The 19,511-nt window shown below is 45.3% G+C and overlaps 1 protein-coding gene across 1 annotated transcript in view; it reads left to right on the top strand.

The window, feature by feature from the left end:
• The window catches only part of PLEKHD1 (pleckstrin homology and coiled-coil domain containing D1), a 46,804-nt gene that overhangs the window by 8,885 nt on the left and 18,408 nt on the right, over window positions 1-19,511 (top strand). Inside the window, exons 2-7 of the mRNA XM_053290805.1 lie at window positions 4,275-4,368; window positions 7,700-7,789; window positions 8,906-8,982; window positions 12,171-12,262; window positions 13,820-13,872; window positions 16,208-16,302. Of these exons, the coding sequence (XP_053146780.1) occupies window positions 4,275-4,368; window positions 7,700-7,789; window positions 8,906-8,982; window positions 12,171-12,262; window positions 13,820-13,872; window positions 16,208-16,302 (501 nt within the window). The remainder of the gene's footprint in view (window positions 1-4,274; window positions 4,369-7,699; window positions 7,790-8,905; window positions 8,983-12,170; window positions 12,263-13,819; window positions 13,873-16,207; window positions 16,303-19,511) is intronic.

Raw genomic sequence — 19,511 nt, 5'->3', positions numbered from 1 at the left:
GGAGCAGGAATTAAAACCTCAACACATGCCCTTTGCTTCACCGTTCTCATGCAGACCTTTTGGATCACAAACCAACTTGACCATAGTGCATCGGGGGGTGGGTGGAGTTGTACTCTATTGATGGAGATAATTCTTTCTGGCAGCTTTACTATCTGCCAGAAAGAAAAAAATAATTAAAAATCACAGGAATGACTAATTTACTTGAAATAAAAATACACAGAGTCCTGCCATCTTGGACTACACATGCCCCAATTTCAGAACTCAAAGTCCTGGAAATGTAAAGGGTTGGGCAAAGAGGGGGGGCATGTTACAGTTTTTAATGAAGGTAAAGGGAAGATTCCTTCACATGGGGGTAGAATGATGGTCCATGGGTGGCACCCCCGTTCCAGAAATTTTTGTAATTTTCTGCCATGAAACAAGCCACTTATGAGACATTTTTGAATATTTTTTTAAAATAAAAAAATCATTAAAAATCAACAAATTGACTGATATGCTTCAAAATCAATATACCAAGTCCGGATAACCTGCCCTACACCTGTGCCAAATTTCAGAACTCTAGGCCAAGCCATATTTAAAGAAATATAAAGTGGATCCTCTTTTCCCTTGGGAAACATCATGGGACTCTTTAGGAGAGTGGACACACGGTCCCTAGGTCCGTGCCTAACGGAGCACCTGGGGCTGACAATCTCCAAGGTAAGCACTCCTAAACGTTATGATGATCTGGTTGCACTATCAACACTGGTTAATAGCATTGATAGTGACAACAGTTGCTCTCCCCCTGCTAAATAGAAGAGAGATATCACTTCAAAAGTTGCCTCTTTGCCCAAATAGCAGGGATTGCATCTTTTTCTAATAGTGGTATGAATTTCTATAGGCAAGTAGTGTTATGGATAATGGCAAAATGAGGTTTCTTCTAGTCCAGTTGCCAGATAAAGCTTTTCAAAACTTGACTGGCAGGGCATGGACGGACTATTTCTGTCCCTACTGATTTCCATTCAGCTGGAGGGTTATGAAATGTAAGATTACCCTTAAAAGCCAGAATGTTTGGTAACTGTAGCTTGTAAAGGCTCAGTCCCTGCCAGCCTGAGGTCAGGACTTTAAAACTTCATTAAACCATTGATGCCATTGTCATCACTGCTCAGAGCTCAAATCTGCCTTTAGGAGAATATCGAAATATCTAAATCTGGGATTACCATGAGTATTAACCAATAATATTAATAATAATAGCAGAGACAGTGCATAGATTTAAAATAACATTATCAGATTTAATAAGGAAGAACACCCTGCCCCCGCCACACACACACACACACTTACACACACACACACACTTACACACACACTTACACACACACACACACACACACACACACACACTTTTATCCGCATTATATCTATATTGGAGAGCCTTTCACAAAGCACTGCAGAGAAATTGGTGACCAGTGAAAAGTCAATTCAAGCCCCTCCACATAGGAAGCTGCCTTATACTGAGTCAGATCATTGGTCCATCTAGCTTAGTATTGTCTGCACTAAATGGCAGTGGCTCTCTAGGCTTTCAGGCAAGGGTCAGCTGCAGCCCAGTGGTAGAGCATCTGCCTTGCATGCACAAGATCCCAGGTTCAGTCCTTGGCAACAAGTAACGGATTCCCTAACTGCTCATTCCCTGCAGCATCAGGGCTGCCTTACAAGCCAACAACAGTTCCACTACAGTGCATAGCAGCGCCATACTGCTGCACATCATTATCATTATTTTTTCTTTACATTTATATCCCACTCTTCCTGCAAGGAGCCTAGAGCAGTGTACTACATACTTGAGTTTCTCTTTCACAACAGTCCTGTGAAGTAGGCTAGGCTGAGAGAGAAATGACTGGCCCAGAGTCACCCAGCTAGTTTCATGGCTGAATGGGGATTTGAACTCGGGTCTCCCCAGTCCTAGTCCAGCACTCTGACCACTACACCACGCTGGCTCTCTGACACATCATGTCAGCCATTGTGTGGATAGCTGTATGTGTTACAGATCTGTGCATGTGAATGCCGTACCCAGATTGTACATGTGCTGAATGTAATGTGTAAATATGGCGAGGCTCTCTTAAGCCCAACTGAAGAAGCAGGGTTGCTGTGGCTGGGCTTCCCATTTCCCCCCTCATGACACATGTTGGATTGATCCCCTTGCTTCAATGGGAAATAGAAGTCCTGAGCCATTCCTGCCCTGCCAGATCAAAGTGCTCGGTATGGAAGGCGAAGGGAACAATGTCATCCCAGATGATAGAGAGCCCACTCCTTCATCTTTGCAAGGGAGAGCAAAGGAAGGGTAAAGTGGTTCTTGCCTGAAATGAATGATACTTGATTCATGAATGTGGAGGTTTATTTCCCTTTAGGGCAAGGGGATCAATTCAATGCATGAGCCACTTGTCACAGGAGGCAAGGGCAAGCCCACAGTGGCAACACGAACCTTGGCACAGAATCTCAGCTGTGATAGCTGAGTAACAAAGCTCTTGCTATAATGTGGGCACTCTCCAATAGATAATGACTCCTCTAACTGCACCAAGATATGCCTGAAAACCTCAGTGACACTGAGATTAAAAAGACTGTTCTGACCCAAATGCTGCCAGTAAGAGGCTGCTGGTATGCTAACATCATGAGAAATCAGATACTAGTCAACCCCCTGCAACTTCTGTTTAAATGGGGAGGGTATTTAATGAGGCTATTTAATGAGGCTATTCCCACGATCCACGGAAAGCAGGCTAAGGTTCACTTTCCGTGGATCGTGGGAACCACTGGGCCCACGAGCGAATCCAGTGCTCCCAAGGCAGCTAGCCCGCCTCAAGCACCCTCCCCTTAAATCAGGTTAATGCAGCGAGCACTCCGTTAACCTCATTTGGTTGCTTGTGCGTCGCTGCGGCGTGCCACGACACACAAGTAGACCCCTGACCGGGAGGTTTCAAACAACCTCCCGGGCTCAGGGGTCTCTCCCGCGTGGGGCATCCTGGAACTTCCGGGGGCCACATGGCCCCCAATTCCTCCAGCCCCCTGCGGCTCCGTGATAGAACCGGCTGCTGTGTGGGTGGCTGATCCAGCTGCCCAGAGATGAGGCAGTGATTGTCTGTGGGGAGGTAAGTGCTTTCTGGCTTCCTCCCCGCAGAAGGGGGTAGTCTCCTGCAGCAATCGTGAGGATTGCTTCAATGTGTTGTGTAATTTGGCTCTCAGAGTGGCAGCAACCGATGAAATCAGGCCTGTCTGAAGGTGGAGGCGGGGGAGTTGCCCAGGGCCCCATGCTGAAGAGGATGCTATGCTGCAGCACAGAAACACTTCTAGTTCGGGCAGGGCCAGAATGATATTCATTCATTATGGGGGAGCACAAATAATTCTCACTTTGGAGCTGGAGACAGCCAGCTAAAACCACTCTATCTGTGTTATGGACTAAAAGAAATGTCTGGAATTCCACCCACCCCCCTCTGATGAGCAAATTCAAATATTTACAACAATAAGTAGAAAGAGTTAAGTGGCTCACAAGGAAATGGGTAGTAACAGATCTTGGGCTATTACAGAGTCCTCAAATGGGTGCTTTGACTTTGAGCTAGGTAAGCAGGAATTTGCACTCAGCCATGACAATGTTGACAGAAGTACCTCTGGCGTGAATTATGGGGAAACAAGAGAAAACAGTGATCTGTGCAGGAGCTTCTGGGAACATGAATCAAGAAGCCGTTATCCCACTTAGACAGAAAATGCCTTCCGCTTGCCAAGACTGTGAATTGGAATCACTCGGAAATATATCAGCAATTAAAGGGGAACCTATGATCTTAAAAAAACAACATTAGGAGCTGCAAACCTCTCAAGTTTCTTTCTTGGCTGTGAGTCTATTCAAAGCAAATCCCCAGCCTGGATAATTACCTTCCACTTAAGGCCCCATGTCCTCAGGCAATGTTTGTGGCTTCTAAAACTCAGTTCACCACATTCTTAGCATCACTGTCCTCTTTTTGCACATCCCAGCCAACCAACACAGGAGAACAGTATGTTATGCCAGAATTTGGCTCCCTAAATCTAAGCGTCCATCTTATAAAAGACAACAGTGTGGTGCATATTGCTACTAGATTACAGTTGGTCAGTCCAGAGATGTTCACTAACCCTAGAACTTGTCCATGGTATCATCTAACCTGATCTCAGATTTACGGTATGTCAGGAAGATGGTCATCCATATATTATCTGACTTGAACACTGAAAAGTTCAGTGCTATCTAAAGTGCTAAGAAATAATATTTTCTTCTTCCTTTCTTCCAGATTCTTTATCATCAAGGAGAGTTTTCTCCTTTACTATGCTGAGAGTGAAAAGAAGAATTTTGAAAACAACCGGTACTTTAATATACACCCAAAGGTAAGCAGTAGTAATCTCTCATAGACACCTGAAATCTGTGTTCTCTAAAAATCTACATTCTCTAAGGCCAGCTTCATATGAGACTTATCTGGACATATGTATGTCACCCAAATATAAAAAGCAAGTGTCATTCCCCCGATACTTTGTTGCTTGCCCCTTTAAAATATGCACAATTTGGAGGTCTGCCAATTACTACAAGCATTTGGGTATCTCAGAAAAATAGTATCTGCCTTTCCCTGAGGCATACAGGGGCAGCTCCACCATGAGGTGAACTGAGGCATTCTCTTCAAGCGTGCCTTTGGGGGGCCTTTCTGGGAGTAGCAGAATGCTGGGTCTCTTTCCTTCTAGGCATGTGCATGGAACCGCAGTGGAGCAGTTCGAAGGCGGCGGGGGTGCCGCTTTAAGAGTGGGGGAGGGTGCACTTACTCCTCTCACTGCTCCCCCCCACCATCAGTGTCCTTTGTTAAGAAAGCCGATTGGGGCGGCAGTGTACCTCCCTGCCGCCCCATTGGCCGGAAGTCCCCGATGTGCCTGCGTGCGCCAGCATGTTGGTGTCATGGGCATGCTGGAAGACTCCGAGGAGGAGCTGGAGAAGGGCACGGAGGTTACAGCAGAGGAGGGAAGGCAAGGACCAGAAGTTGCAAAGGAGAGTGGGTCCGACGCATGGGGAGTTGAAAATGAGTTAGAGCCAGGTGAGGCAGCTCTTGTGGAGGAGGCGCGACCAGTCTCAGCTGTGGAAAGGCACCAGTCCAAGAGACAGCAAGAGCTAAGAAGACGCATGCATATAACAACAGGCAAAGCTGCTGACTCAGGAACTCTTGATTAACAGCACCGGGAGTCAGCCTATTTAAGACAACTGCACCACAGCTACCCTGCTGATAGCAACGTCAAGTTCCTGTGAGCTAATCGGCTGTGTTTGTGTATAGCCTTGACCGTGTTTGGACTCTGGACTGTGTTGACCTTGCCCATGGACTGAGATTTGGACTCTGTTGGATAGATTGGATTTGACTCAGACTGAACCTGGTTTGGAGAATTTCTTCCTGTAAGACTTTGCTATTATACTTCTGCCTCTGACTGTTTCACACTCTGTCTGGCTAGCCTGACAGATTTAGAACAGTTGGCGACTTCCGGCCATATCTGGTCAATGAGGGCAATGGGGCGGCAAGGAGGTACGCTGCCACCCCGATCAGCTTTCTTAAAGGACGCCAGTGGGGGGAAAGCGGCGGAAGGGGTAAGTGCACCCTCCCCCGCTCTTAAAGCAGCACCCCCACCATCTTCGAACCAGAGGAACCGCCAGTTCTTCAAACTGGTTCGGAGGCCCATAAAGGGCCTCTGAACTGGTTCCATGCACATCCCTACTTCTTTCTTCCAAGCATGGGAAGGAGATCCAGTAGAAGCAGGGGCCGGAGAATGCTGCCGCCACCACAGCATTCTTAATAACGAGAGCCCATGCAACAACTCCAGGCTTCTTCCCCCTGGGCTCACCATGCAAATGGCACACCACCTCCGGAAGAAGCCGGAGCAGCTGCATGGGCTCTCATTATTAAGCCAGCTGTGGCGGCGGCAGCAGGACTTTCCTGCTGCCGCAGCTGGCTTACTAGTGAGGCAGCAGCATGAAGAGCCCAGGCAGCCTCCTGCTAGGCACATAAGAACCCATTCTGCAGAACAGTGCCTGGGTTTGGGAGGTGGGTTGGGGCTGCATTTGCCACCACCAGGAGGCAGCACCAATGTGGGGTGGGGAAGTGGCATTATGTATGTTGGTCTCTGGTGCAAAGTGGTGTTGAGCTGACACTGGGGGCATATATCAGATATAGGTGCCCTTTTAGCAAGATAGCACTTTCCTGGTTACCCACTGATGTTGCTCATTGAGACCAACTACCTCAGTGATCATGATAGCACTTTGAGTCTTCTAAGCATTTAACATACATTTTCTCAGGATTTTTTCTACAACTCGGATTAATTAATCTTTACCAATTGCTTCCCTTATCTGTCTCAGTAATCCTTACAGTCTTGGAAAGCAGGCCAGTATTTTTGCCCTCACTCAGAAGGGTGGGAAGAGGCTGAAACCAGAGGCGTATCAAGGGAAAATAGCGCCTAGGGCAAACAATGAAATTGCGCCCCCTGTCCAAGCATCTGACACCCATCTTTCAGATAACTTTACCATAATATCAGCTGAAAAATACAAGTCAAGCTCGTTAATCTTTTAATATTTCAAAAACTATTTAGCAGTGGACTTAGCCAGACCAAAAAATGCTGGAAAACTACAAATTTCAGTATGTGGGGGCTCATGAAATACCCAAATACTATGTGGAGATGTACTTGGAAAACTAAACAGAAGTGCCTGTCTAATTCTCTACTATGCATTGTAGCATCACCATTACATAAGTTTTAAAAATCAATGGAGAATTTGACTTTTCCCAGATACTCTGTAAATAATGAAAGGATATGCAGAGTAAACTGTGTCACTGCTTGGAATATATTCTAGTCTTTCAGAAAGACAGTTAAAATGAGAGAAAGAGAGCAAGAAACTCCCAGTGGGCCTTAATATTAAGGGTTTCACACTGATTCAAAGACAAACTCACCATTAATAGCCATATTAGCAAGACATCACATTTAACTCACTTATCACAAGAAGCAAAGTAAGAGCAAATGAATACAATCCTAGCTCTTAAGCGTCAGCTCGGTATTCACAAGCCCTGATTCTCTGTACATAGTGCCAATCTGAATATGTGTACAGTGTCTTATCTTATATTTTTATTATTATTATTTTTACCTGTAGCCCCTTTGGGGGGCTTCCTAAAGGCTGGGGTTTTTTTTGCAAAGATTCCCCCTCACCCTGCTGGCCTCTAGGGCCTCGCAGGGACCATTTGAGCATGTGCAGTGGCCGTTTTTTAAAATCTTTTTTTTTTTTAAGAAGCCCATCGAAAACAAAATGGTCACTGTGCATGCTCAAATGGCCTCTGCAAAGCCTGGCATGACCTAGAGCCTCACAGAGGCCATTTGAGCAAGCACGGTGGCCATTTTGTTTTTGGCAGCCTTTTTTTTTTTTAAAATTAATTTTACAAAATGGCGCCCCCTTCAAGTGGTGCCCGGGGCACGTGCCCTGCCTGCCCTACCCCTAGATATGCCCCTGGCTGAAACTGAGACGTAGTAGTCCATGGCTGAGGAGTGATTTGATTTTGCTGGCTCACAACTCACACTCTTACCCACTATACTACACCAGCTCTGCAATGAACCAGCAGTCAACATGACAGACACCCGTTAGAACAGAATCATTCCTCCGTCCAGTGGTGATTCATACCATCAAATCTAATCTTTGGTGTATCCTCAGGGTGTCATCCCTCTTGCTGGTTGCATTGTAGAAGCCAAAGAAGAGCCCAACATGCCATATGCAATGAAAATCTCTCATGAGGAATTTCATGTAAGTGAACTGCATCTTTTCTTTTCAGCTTAATTCATATTTAATGTGGCAGCAAGCTGCTAAATCCCTAAATGAAGGGAAACTATTTTACAAGAGAAACACAGCTTCGACATGTGGCAATGCCAGAGTTCCAGTCATTTTCTTTCTGCCAACATGCTTCCATTTGTTTCTTGATAGCCTGCCCACCCAGTTGCATATTCTGTAATTATAATTCCCAATAAGAAAGCTAGTAGTAGTGGTGTCAGCAATTCCTGGGACTCATGGGGTATATTTAGACAATTCAGACTTTTAAGGATGTAACAGTCATTCTTCCTCTCCAGGGTAGCTTGAGAATTGTAGTTGTGTCAGGAATCTAGAAGGTAGTTCAGATGACCAAAATACGTGGAGCTAGGGAGGGCTGGCGGGCGGGGGGGGGGGGGGGAAGCAGGATTATACCTACCTTACCTTCCCCTACACGATGAAGGACATGTCAGTGTACCACATGCCCACATGATCGGCGCAGCAATCTCTGTACAGGGATCTGGAGGAGGAAGTCCTCCAGTATCCCACAATGCATTGTGCAGGCATCAGAAAGGCTGCCTGTGTCAATGCAGCAGCTCCCAACTTCCTGGCCACTCTATAACCGGTACTCTATTGCTGCAAGTGAGCCGGTCTGCTGGGAGCTGTTCACATACAATCAGGGCTGGGAGGTGAGGTGAGATCAGGTTTGCTTTGTCCTCTAACTTCCATAAGAAAACAGGGTAGGCTTGCTCTGGAGCAGCTGGTTAGGAGTGGGTCCTGAGGATCCGCATGAGCATCTCTATCTGGGTTTCCTCACTCCACACGAGCCTCTCTACCCAGGTTTTCCTGCTGTGGTTGGTTGTGAGAATGACCTTTAGGAATCTCTGAACTACCGTTCTCAGGATGAAATGCTTGGGGAAGCCCTGAGAGTTAAACTGGGATTAAATGGATATAGGTTTGTAGTACAGATATACCCATATATCTCTTCTATATACTCTTCTCTTCATTCATGAGGAACAAATACTGGAACAAAATTGGCTGTTGTTGTTGTTTACTTGATGGGGTGTATTTACATACCCATTTTTTTCCACACAGTCACTTTTGATATTTCTTTAGGGCAACATTGTCCTAGCAGCAGAATCAGAATATGAACAGGCCCAGTGGTTGGAGATGCTACAAGAGTCTGGAAAAGTGTAAGTACATAGGCAGTCGCTCCATTAAGGGTATGGCCCGCTTTCTGGAGTCCATTGGAATGGTTGCCAGACAGCTTCCCCAACACTCCTCTCGGGAAACCCTGCCTTCCAATGGAAGCAAGTCTGAGCAAGGCATCAACAAGCAGTGCTGGCCTGGCCTCTCTTTGGATCAGGCAGCTTTGTCATGCCAATCTGAACGGATGCAGAAGCTACCTAGGAAAAGGTGACATACCCACACTGAATTCTGTACATTCTTCATGAAGCTAGAGCCCCTGGCGCATCGAAAAAAGTCTTAAACGACAAAGAGTATCCCTGAGAAGCAGGGAGAACACACCCTAGAATGCAATCAAGATCAAATCCAAAATTAATTATGTGGATTCAGCAGAATAGAGCCCTTTTGTTCTGTGCCCTATCTGAATAGCAACAACCACACCTTTTCCAGGACCAGGACCTGGAATCTCCTCCTGTAAGTTTTCCCATCTTTGGAAACGAACAGACAGCAAAGCCCTATAGAAAGCCTCTGCTCTCTGATTCAGTTGCTGAACCCTTTATCATGGGAGCTTGGTGGCACATGCTTCCTTCTACTGTCCAGAGGTCCACTCAACTGAGCGCTTGCCTGTGTGCTCAAACCCATCAGCAGTCCTGGCACATCTCACGTAGCACTTGTGCTTCATTAGTCAGGAAGCCAGCCCTAGCTTTGTACTTGTTTGTCTTGTCCCAGTTCAGAGATTGAGTTCCAGGTAAGTAATCACTGGCCACCAGTCTTCCATGAAATGATCTGCTTTCTGCTTCGCTTGCTGGATTTGGATTTGGATTTGACCTTGGTCTGCCTTGACACTCGTTTCTGGTTCTTGGCTTCTGTCCTTCCTTGTCTGCATCATACACTGATACTAAACTACTTCTGACATGGCAGCACCAACTTCTATTTCCGCTTCACCTCATCAGTAGAACTTATGCAGGAAATATCCTAAATATGAGAGATACCATCAGGCAAACTGGGCTTCCAGCCTTCCGTCTGTTGCCAAGTGGATTGCTGCATATTGGCCCATCATCTGACACCCTAGGCCCACAGCCTGGTTCAGTTTGACCTAGGCTGCACTAATCATATGTATCTGCACCACCACCTGCATTGACCCACCGCCTGCTGATGCAAGGCAAAATCAACGAAGAGCACCTTTACTGCTCAGGGGAGTTTAAAATAGTTTTGAAGAATAGCTCCAGCAATCAAGCTGCTCGCTTGGGAGAGACGCAGAGGCGGCAGAGCTATCCCTGTAAATCTTGGAAAATGTGGCTTAGCTTAAGCAGAACCAAAACTAGCCAAATGGCCATTTGTAGCAGTGCTGATCAGCAAGCAGTTACTGAGGGACTGATCTCCCTCGCTGTCTAGCACATGGTGCCAATCCCAACCCAGCTCCATCAAGAAAGGGAGGAAGGGAGGTATGATGATGATGAATATGTATATACTGCTTTTCAACAGAAGTTCCCAAAGCAGTTGAGATAGAGAGAGATTGGATTGGATTATATTATATTATATTATATTATATTAGATTAGATTAGATTAGATTAGATTAGATTAGATTAGATTAGATTAGATTAGATTAGATTATTAAATGGCTCCCAATCCCCAAAGGGCTCACGATCTAAAAAAGAAACATAAGATAGACACCAGCAACAGCCACTGAAGGGATGCTATGCTGGGGGTGAATAGGGCTGTTTGCTCTCCCCCTGCTGAAAAAAGAGAATCACCACTTTTAAAAGGTGCCTCTTTGCTCAGTTAGCAGGGTATTGTAACAAGGGGAACAGCAGCTGAGTGGGGAGACACATGACATTCAACTAGGCATTGGTGCTACACCCCATCAACAGCACCAACCCTTAGGAGACATGCTTCTCCCCACTAGTCCTTGTTTTAAAGAAGGTATGTCCACCCTGAGTATGCCCAGACAAATTTGGAGCTTTTGCGTGTGCCTACACAATAGGGAGTCCACACAATGATTACTAGGGTAGGAGACATCTCCTACACTAGTTCAGGAGCTGTGTGCACTCCCAATATTTGATCCTCTGCAAGGGGAAAAACAGAGTCAGAGGCTTCCGTGATCGTGTGGTGAGCAGCAGCTGGGTCAGAGGGCTTTCCCTCTCACCTCATTCAGCAACTGAATCATGGAAGGAGCCTCTGACCTTGCAGATGATCAACTATCTGGAGGTGCCTAATGAAAATGGGTTGAATATATGAAGTTGTGTTGTACTAAACTAGAACATTGGTTCATCTAGCTCCGTTTTGTCTGCACTGCCTGGCAGTGGCTTTCCAGGATTTCAGGCAGGGATCTTTCCTGGCCCTACCTGGAGATGCCAGGAATTGAACCTGGTTCTGCAGGCAAAGCATGCACTCTCCCACTGAGCTATAGCCCATATGTCTGATGTGGGGTCTGCCCCCAAAATGTGGTGAGTGGGTTCTGGCTCACATCCACTTTGTGGTTCAGAAATCCACTCTGCAGCCTTGCAAGCAGCCAAAGCAATTTGGTCATAATATTCAGTGGATTGGTTTGACAAGCAAGAGGGTCCCTGCGAAGGAGAGTGGATTATGATTTGTGTCGGCAAGGCCAGGTCTGGAACTGCATGAGCCAAAAAAGCACAGGATGGCCCAGTAAATTGAAGGAGAGAATTAAAGGGACACTATGAATTACTTAGGCACCACATTTTTATTGCCCTTTTGTTCTCTGGAGAGAAACGAGTTCCCTAGTCTATGGCAGTGCTGGTCATTGATTTCCATTATTTCCTACCCTATCTGTACAGGTTAATAATATGAGAGCAGGCAGGGTTGCCATCAATCATTGTTCATTATGTTTTCACAGAACAACCTTTTCTCTCTCTGCCTTTAAAAAATTTTTTTTCCCCTACTTTCACAGCTACAGGGGGAAGACGGTAAGCCTCTCTTTAAAGGGCTGTGGTGTGTAGTGGTTAGACTAGGACCAAGGAGACCTGGGCTGAAATTCCCACACAGCCATGAAGCTCACAGGGAGAGTTGGGGCTGCATGCCCTCTCTCAGCACAACTTCCCTCACAAGATTTTTGTGTGGATAAAATGGTGGGAGGATACAAATGAATAAATGGCAGGAAGATTAAATGGGAGCAGGATATAAATGAAATACATATTTTAATTTATTAAAATAAAATTTTAATTTTTTTTTTAAGGACCTGGAGAAATGCTCAGCTGGGAGAAGCTATGATTGAGACCCTTGAAGCGCAGGGACTCCAGCTTGCCAAGGAGAAACAGGAGTATTTAGGTTGGACTCAACAGCTGCTCATTATCAGTGAATTATGTTTCAGCATCACTAATATTATGATCATCTCTGTTTTCCCATCCCTTTCGCACGTAATGATTAGTCGCTGTATGGCAGCACAACATTTTCAGCAGCGGCCTCCTTTCTTTCTAGACCTCTGATTGAGAAGGAGAATTCTATGCACCTCTAAGGCCTTCCAACCAATGACCCCAATTCAGCAGTGTTTATATTAAGCTATTATGGCAGACAAAAATAGAGCAGAGCTAATGAGTACCTCAGGAATGATGATAGATTCAAAGATATGCTGCTTGTGACTAAGGTCCCCTGCAGCAGAGAGCATTTTCAGGAGGGAATTGTGGGCTAGGAGTTTAACCCTCCTTGTGCCTATCAATTCTCCCCTGCAAATGTCCTCCCCGTCCCCTGGGGAATTTTTTCTTGCATCTCATTTTCTAGTCTTGGAGTCTGGCAGGGGAAAAAATAGTGGCTGATATTCTGCACAGCATTGGGGACCAACTGAGACTCCTGTGCAATGTGAAAGGGAGCCCTGATGGTGTTGTGCAACAGGACAGTTTCACAACGACTTGAAACCGTATCCATGCATCCAATGGCAGTTATCTTGCACAACAGCATGGACACTATTTTAAGTGAGTATGCAACTCCCCTCTTGTGCAACACCTTTGGGCTGCCTTTTGTGTTTTGCAGCAGTCCCAGCAGGTCTCTAACCTTGGAGGACCACAACATAGGATGTTAGCCATTAAAAACAGTGGGGGGGGGGATATACAGGCTAGAATTGGTGGGTGTTGAAAAGGTTAGCCACCTCTCCCCACTCCCCCATTCTCTCCTACAAATGCCATGCCAGCCCCACAATCACATTACGGTTGGAAACTCCATGTTTGTTTTGCAAGATGTAGTCCTCCCCCCCCCCCCCCAGCACCAATTTATTATGAAACTTGCAGCCTATTCTAGTGAGGGACTAGCCTGCTCCACTGCTTTGCTATTGACCTGTCATACCTGGTCCAGTCTACACATCTGTTTGCACAGGACTATATACTTTTATTTTCTTCAGTTAGGGTGGTGATGCTGATGCTGGGGGTTGTAACCATATTAGTGCATGTTAAGCCCCTTGAAAGAAAGGCAATAGAAGTAGAGCTACCCATTGTTAAAAGTGATAATTTAATTTGGCAGAAGGCAGATAAAGCACATTGGCCAACTTCCAGCACAGTGTAACAGGAGGTACTGATCCACTTGTGCTTCTACAGGTTCCAAAACATGCCACTGAGGATCAAGCAGCATGTAACTAGCACTTCCGGAGTGTGGGTGTGTGCTGTCCAAAAGTGCAAGACTGCCCATGGTTCACTGCGAGCCTGCAGCAACACAAGCAGATCGTCACCACCTGCATTACGTTGCACTGGATGTTGGCCATTACAGCCATCTTATAATAGCAAACTTTCAAATCAACACAATACAATACCAGTTTCAAAGTCCATGTAGCTTGTGTTCTATGGCCTTAAGCAGCCCTTTGCATGGAAACTGCTATCACTTTTCTGTGTGTGTTTGCAGATAAACTGATGGAGGAGACAGAGGAGCTGTGTCTGCAGAGAGAGCAGAGAGAGGTTCTTCTCATTTTATATATAATGTATTTACTGAAGGAATGCATAATGGCAAGACACCCATTGTATGTAACTGAACTGCACCGCTGCATTTTCCCCTTCAGAAGTTCAGAGTGAAGGGATTGGAGAGTTGAAGAAATGTATGGAAACTAATACCATGCTGATTAACATATGATAGCATCATTTGAGGTAGAGCTATGCAATGTGAATCCATTGCCCATTTGCACGAGGCGTTCCTTGGGTCTGGTCATAATCATCTATTGTTAGGGTGAAGACTGGTCTAATATTTTTAGACCAGTGGAGCCATTTTGGATGGCTCCATCCAGTGGAGCTACCCTACATTCAGACCAGACATACATTTCCTCTCCAGGGCTGAGCTCTGGGGAAAAACCCAATAGCATTAAGCATGTGCTTAATATAACATGTAGTTTGATGCTTAGATGGCCTCAAACAAAATTATTATTTATTATTTATTTATTTTTACATTTTCTATCCCACTCTTCCTCCAAGGAGCCCAGAGTGGTGTACTACATACTTTTCTCCTCACAACAACCCTGTGAAGTAGGTTAGGTTGAGATAGAAGTGACTGGCCCAGAGTCACCCAGCTAGTATCATGGCTGAATGGGGATTTAAACTCGGGTCTCCCCGGTCCTAGTCCAGCACTCTAACCACTGCACCACGCTGGATCTCACTTAAACAAATTCATGGAGGACAAGACTTTGAATGACTACTAATCATGATCACTATATGCTCCCTCCAGTATTGGGGGCAGTGGCTGACATCCTGACTAACAAAGCCCTGGAGCAACAGGAGCAGCACTGGTGCTCCTGAAAACCTCAACGAACTCAGTTCCCCTCCTGGCTAAGTGGTGAGGTCAGCTTTCAGTGACCTCCCCTTCCCTAGTAAGTGCTCTGTGCCACCTGAAAATATGTTCCTGAGGGTTGTGCAGCCTTCAGGGACATATTTTTGGGTGACACAAAATTTCAGAGGAAAGGGAGAAAGGGAAAGGAAGGAAACTTCCCTCACATGCACTCTAGCACCAAGGTAGCGTTAGTCTGAAACACTTCAAAAACACTTGTTACACTGGTGCTTCTCTCATTGCTCCAATGCTCCTTTAGTGAGGATGTCAGCCGGTATGATTAGCCTGAATATGAGTTGCTGGGAAGCAACAGTGCAAGAAGCCTATCTGCCTACAATACATCTCCTACTTAGCTTATGGGCTTCCCAAAGGCATCTGGTCACTAATCTGCCTATGTCTAGTTGTACTGCATTTGTTACTTTATTTTTATTGTTTTGTTGTTTTTATTTCATACTGTTTGGCATGCATTTTGTAAATTGGTCTAAAAATATTTTGTAAGTGGTCTAAAAATATTGGCCCACATGCTGTGCAGCCGTAGATGGGCAGAAGAAGGGCTGTGTGGCCCACAGGAACCCACTTCTGTAAGTGGGAAGGTCTCTTGCAGCAAGGGGAGGGAAGCGGACCTTACTCCCCCTCCCCCTCTGTGCCCGCGTGGCTGTGCAAGAACAACAACAACCACATACCACTTTTCTCCAAAGCCGTTTACATAGAGAAATAATAAATAAATAAGATGGATCCCTGTCCCCAAAGGGCTCACAATTTAAAAAGAAACATTATAGACACCAGCAGCAGCCACTGGAGTTGCTCTCCCCCTGCTAAATAAAGAGAATTGCCATGTTAAAAAGGTGCCTCTTTGCCCAGTTAGCAAGGGGTCTTCACAAGAAAATGTCTTCACTGCAGGAACACTGAAGGCTCCTTGTGAACATACAATCTTTCTTCTGCCCACCTCTACTGCACAGCAGGCGGGCCATTTTAAATAAATAGCAAATGCATACAATTATGTTCCCCACAGAAGTGCTTTCTATGGAGGAATTTTATGAAAGAGTAGCCCCGTTATCAAAGGAAGTAGAAATGTGTGTATACATTAAATGTAGTACAGTGCACAAAGCCGACATACGCTACATCCTAAGGACCGTCTCTTCCTGAACAGACTGGCTCGGTGCCTTCCCCAAAGAGGTTTGCATCTCTGCTTCACTGCTGGCTTCCTGGCACATGCTCTAAGACAGGGCTTTTTGAGAGGGCCTTTGGGGTCACTTCACAGGGTCTGCATTTTTACTGTTGGGGTTGTTTTTCTGTTTCTGTTTTTTTGTTTTGTTGATGATGGGTGGCTTTAAATGTTGTGATTGAAAGCCACCTTGAACCTTTCCCAATGAAAGGTGGCGTATAAAGATTTTCATCAAATGAAATAAAGATAAGTGTTTCCATAGAGCAACTCTAGCTCTATGGAATTTCAATACATTTTGTATCCTGTCCCTTTAGGCTCTGGAGCGCCTCAACCAAGTGCTGGAGGCAGAGAAGCAGCAGTTTGAGGAAGTGGTGCAAGATCTGCGGGTGGAGCAAGAGCAGATTAAACGGTAGTGTGTTCCAGCTCTGTGCCGGGGAGGGCCAGGAGAAACAGGGACAGCCAAGGGTGACATCTCATGTGGTGGCCACCCTAGCAAGCCCTCACCTGCAACCCTTGTATTCAGTTTGTTAATGCATTCCCTACTATGCTTGCAGTTCTCTATGTTTCATACAACACTACACATTGCTCTCTCTGTGTTCTGTACTGTGCGCATTTTATTTTATTTTAAAATATATTCCGTCTTTCTGTTAATATGTCTAAGGTGACTAGCAGCAGTGGTTAAAATCACGTTGTTGTTTTTAAAAAGTGGGGAAATATCCATAGGGAGTTGATTCAGATGGTCATGTTAATGTGTGTTAAGGAATCTAATCATCTTTTGAAAGTAGCATCTGAACCGGCCCAGTGTCTGAATAGGGCTTAAGCAGATACTGAAATGGAGGTGCCCGTATTAGGCCGAACTTTGCAACTGAAACTTCCAAATTCTGATTCAAAAATTCTGGTGGCCATAGACATTAGATGTCATTCAGACATTAGATGTCTATACACTCATACTTGTCCTTGATTGTTTCTGCATTCATTTAAAAAAAAATGAACCTGGTTACAGACCCCTCAGCCACCTAATGGCACAGTGGGGAAGTAACTTGCCTAGGGAGCAAGAGGTTGCCGGTTCGAATCCCCGCTGGTATGTTTTGCAGACTATGGGAAACACCATCAGCATTAGAGGAAGATGCTGAAAGGCATCATCTCAATTTGTGTGGGAGATGGCAATGGTAAACCCCTCCTGTATTCTACCAAAGAAAACCACAGGGCTCTGTGGGCGCCAGGAGTCAACACTGGCTCAGCGGCACACCTTTACCTTTTACAGACCCCTCAAATGCATGGTATACATGGGAAGTGTATATTCAACCTAATATATGAATTGCTGTATCTGTGTATCCTTTGCACTTGTGTGTGTGAACAAGGCTAGAGAAATGGCATAAAACCAATTGGGACGATAACATTTTTATCATTGATTAGAAGCCTGGTGGTGAAAAAATGTCTTTGCACAGTGACAAGCCATCAGGGAAGGGAGTGCCCCAGCCTGCACATGGTTGCAGAAAAGGCCCTCTCCTGCCTTCCTGCTAAATGCAATTCAGCATCAGTGGGCTGTGGAGTTCTGGCAGAGCCCGGAGAGGTATTGGAGAATTCCTCCAAAACCATCAGGGGGCTGGATCACCTTCTCTATGAGGAAAGGCTAAAGTGTTTGTGGCTTAAGTGAGGGGGGAAAGGCAACTAAGGGGGGATATGGCAGAGGCTTATAAAGCGATGCATGGTGTAAAGGTAAAGTGTGCCGTCAAGTTGATTTCGACTCCTGGCGCCCACAGAGCCCTGTGGTTTTCTCGGTAGAATACAGGAGGGGTTTACCATTGCCTCCTCCCATGCAATATGAGATGATGCCTTTCAGTATCTTCCTATATTGCTGCTGTCCGATATAGGACTTTCCCATAGTCTGGGAAACATAACAACAGGGATTCGAACTGGCAACCTTCTGCTTGTTAGTCAAGCATTTCCCTGCTATGTCACTTAAGGTGACATACATGGTGTAGAGAAGGTTTTTTTCTCCTCTCTCATGAACACCAGAACTATGGAATTCACTTCCAGAAGATGTGGTGATGGCCACTAATCTAGATAACTGTAAAAGTAGATTAGACACATTCATGAATTAGAAGCCTATCAGTGGCTACTAGTCATCTGCTATGCCTTGGTTCAGCGGCAGTTGTGCAGAAGCAAAGGGAAAAGGGTTATTTGCCGTCTCCTCCTGTTGCTGAGTTTCCCAGAGGCATCTTTTTTTTCTTTTTCCAAATTCAATTTTTATTGATTTTAACAATAGTAATATTGTCATTCATTACAAATACACAAAGGTGGACTTCCCACACACATCTCTTCGTGAATCATCAACTATAAAGTTTACCCTTGCTATCATAATAAATCAAAGCATAAATTTAAACCTTTACAAACACAGTTAATCTACCCAACCTGCAGTTTTTTACTAAATTTCAAACCCTGCTGTAAAGTCCATAGTAGGAAAATAGTTCTTTAGATACAAGAATGGTTTCCAATCTTCTTTAAAACATTCCAAGTTTTGGTCTCTTATTAGTGCTGTAAGTTTTGCCATCTCCGTATATTCCAAAATTTTTATCAGCCAGTCTTCTTTTAAAGGCAGTTCATTACTCTTCCATTTCTGTGCATATATAATTCTGGCCGCCGTAGAAGCGTACATAAAAAATGTTAAATTAGTCGTAGAAATTGCACCTTGTGTTATTGAGCTTCCCAGAGGAATCTAGTCTGCCACCATGAAGAAACAAGATGATCTTTTCATTTGATGCAGTACAGCCTTCAGATGCAGTACAGGATGCAGTACAGATGCATATGTACTTCAGATGCCATACAGGAGCTGCATTTCTGTTGGAGATGCAGCTCCTGCATGGCTTTGACTCTTAGCACCAGCCACCCTACTGACTAGCAGGGCAGAGAGAGCCAGTAAGGGCATTCCCTCTCTGATCATAAGCTTTCCCAGACAGTGGGCTTTACCATGGATTTACTGAGAGGCTTTACTGAGAGTTTAAAGTTGCCCCCAAAACCCAACATAAAAAGTGGTCCCCACCCCCGGATATAAATCAGGTTATACTCTAACGCACAATTAAAAACAACCACCCAAATTGTACATGAAGTGCTCCCCGATAGCTCGCAGGGACTTTGGGGAGAATTTGCCTGATATGTGAATGCACCCCCTCCATTCTGGAGGAGATGCGAACTAAAAGCTGGGTGTGAAAAACTCCTGTGCTTTCTCTACTCTTAGTTCCCCTTTGTTAGACTGATAGTCTCTGGTTTCATTCCCTCACCTGGGAGACAGACTTCCTCCTTCTCCCTTCCCCACTTCCTGCATAGGTCTTCTCTATCTCCCCGATAGATTTCCTAAATCTACTACTTTATCTGGAACTTTAACTCCATGTATCCAGACAACCTTAATGAGCAGTGTGCTCCCTTCCCTGTGCACTTCCACTACAGCTGGGGCAGATGAAGAAATCTCCCCTCCTGAGCTCTCTAACATTATGTTGCAGTTCTGCATGCCTGTCATGGCTCAGAAGAGTCAGAGCAGGAACAGGATGATTCGCCTGCTAGTGAGGGCTCAGAGGCACAGCAACAGGATTTGGCAGAGAAACAAGACTCTGGAGCTGA

The sequence above is a fragment of the Hemicordylus capensis genome, chromosome 1 (assembly GCF_027244095.1).
Source record: "Hemicordylus capensis ecotype Gifberg chromosome 1, rHemCap1.1.pri, whole genome shotgun sequence".
Lineage (NCBI taxonomy): Eukaryota > Metazoa > Chordata > Lepidosauria > Squamata > Cordylidae > Hemicordylus > Hemicordylus capensis.
The sequence above is the reverse complement of the archived record's forward strand: the minus strand, read 5'-3'. Positions and strand labels throughout refer to the sequence as shown.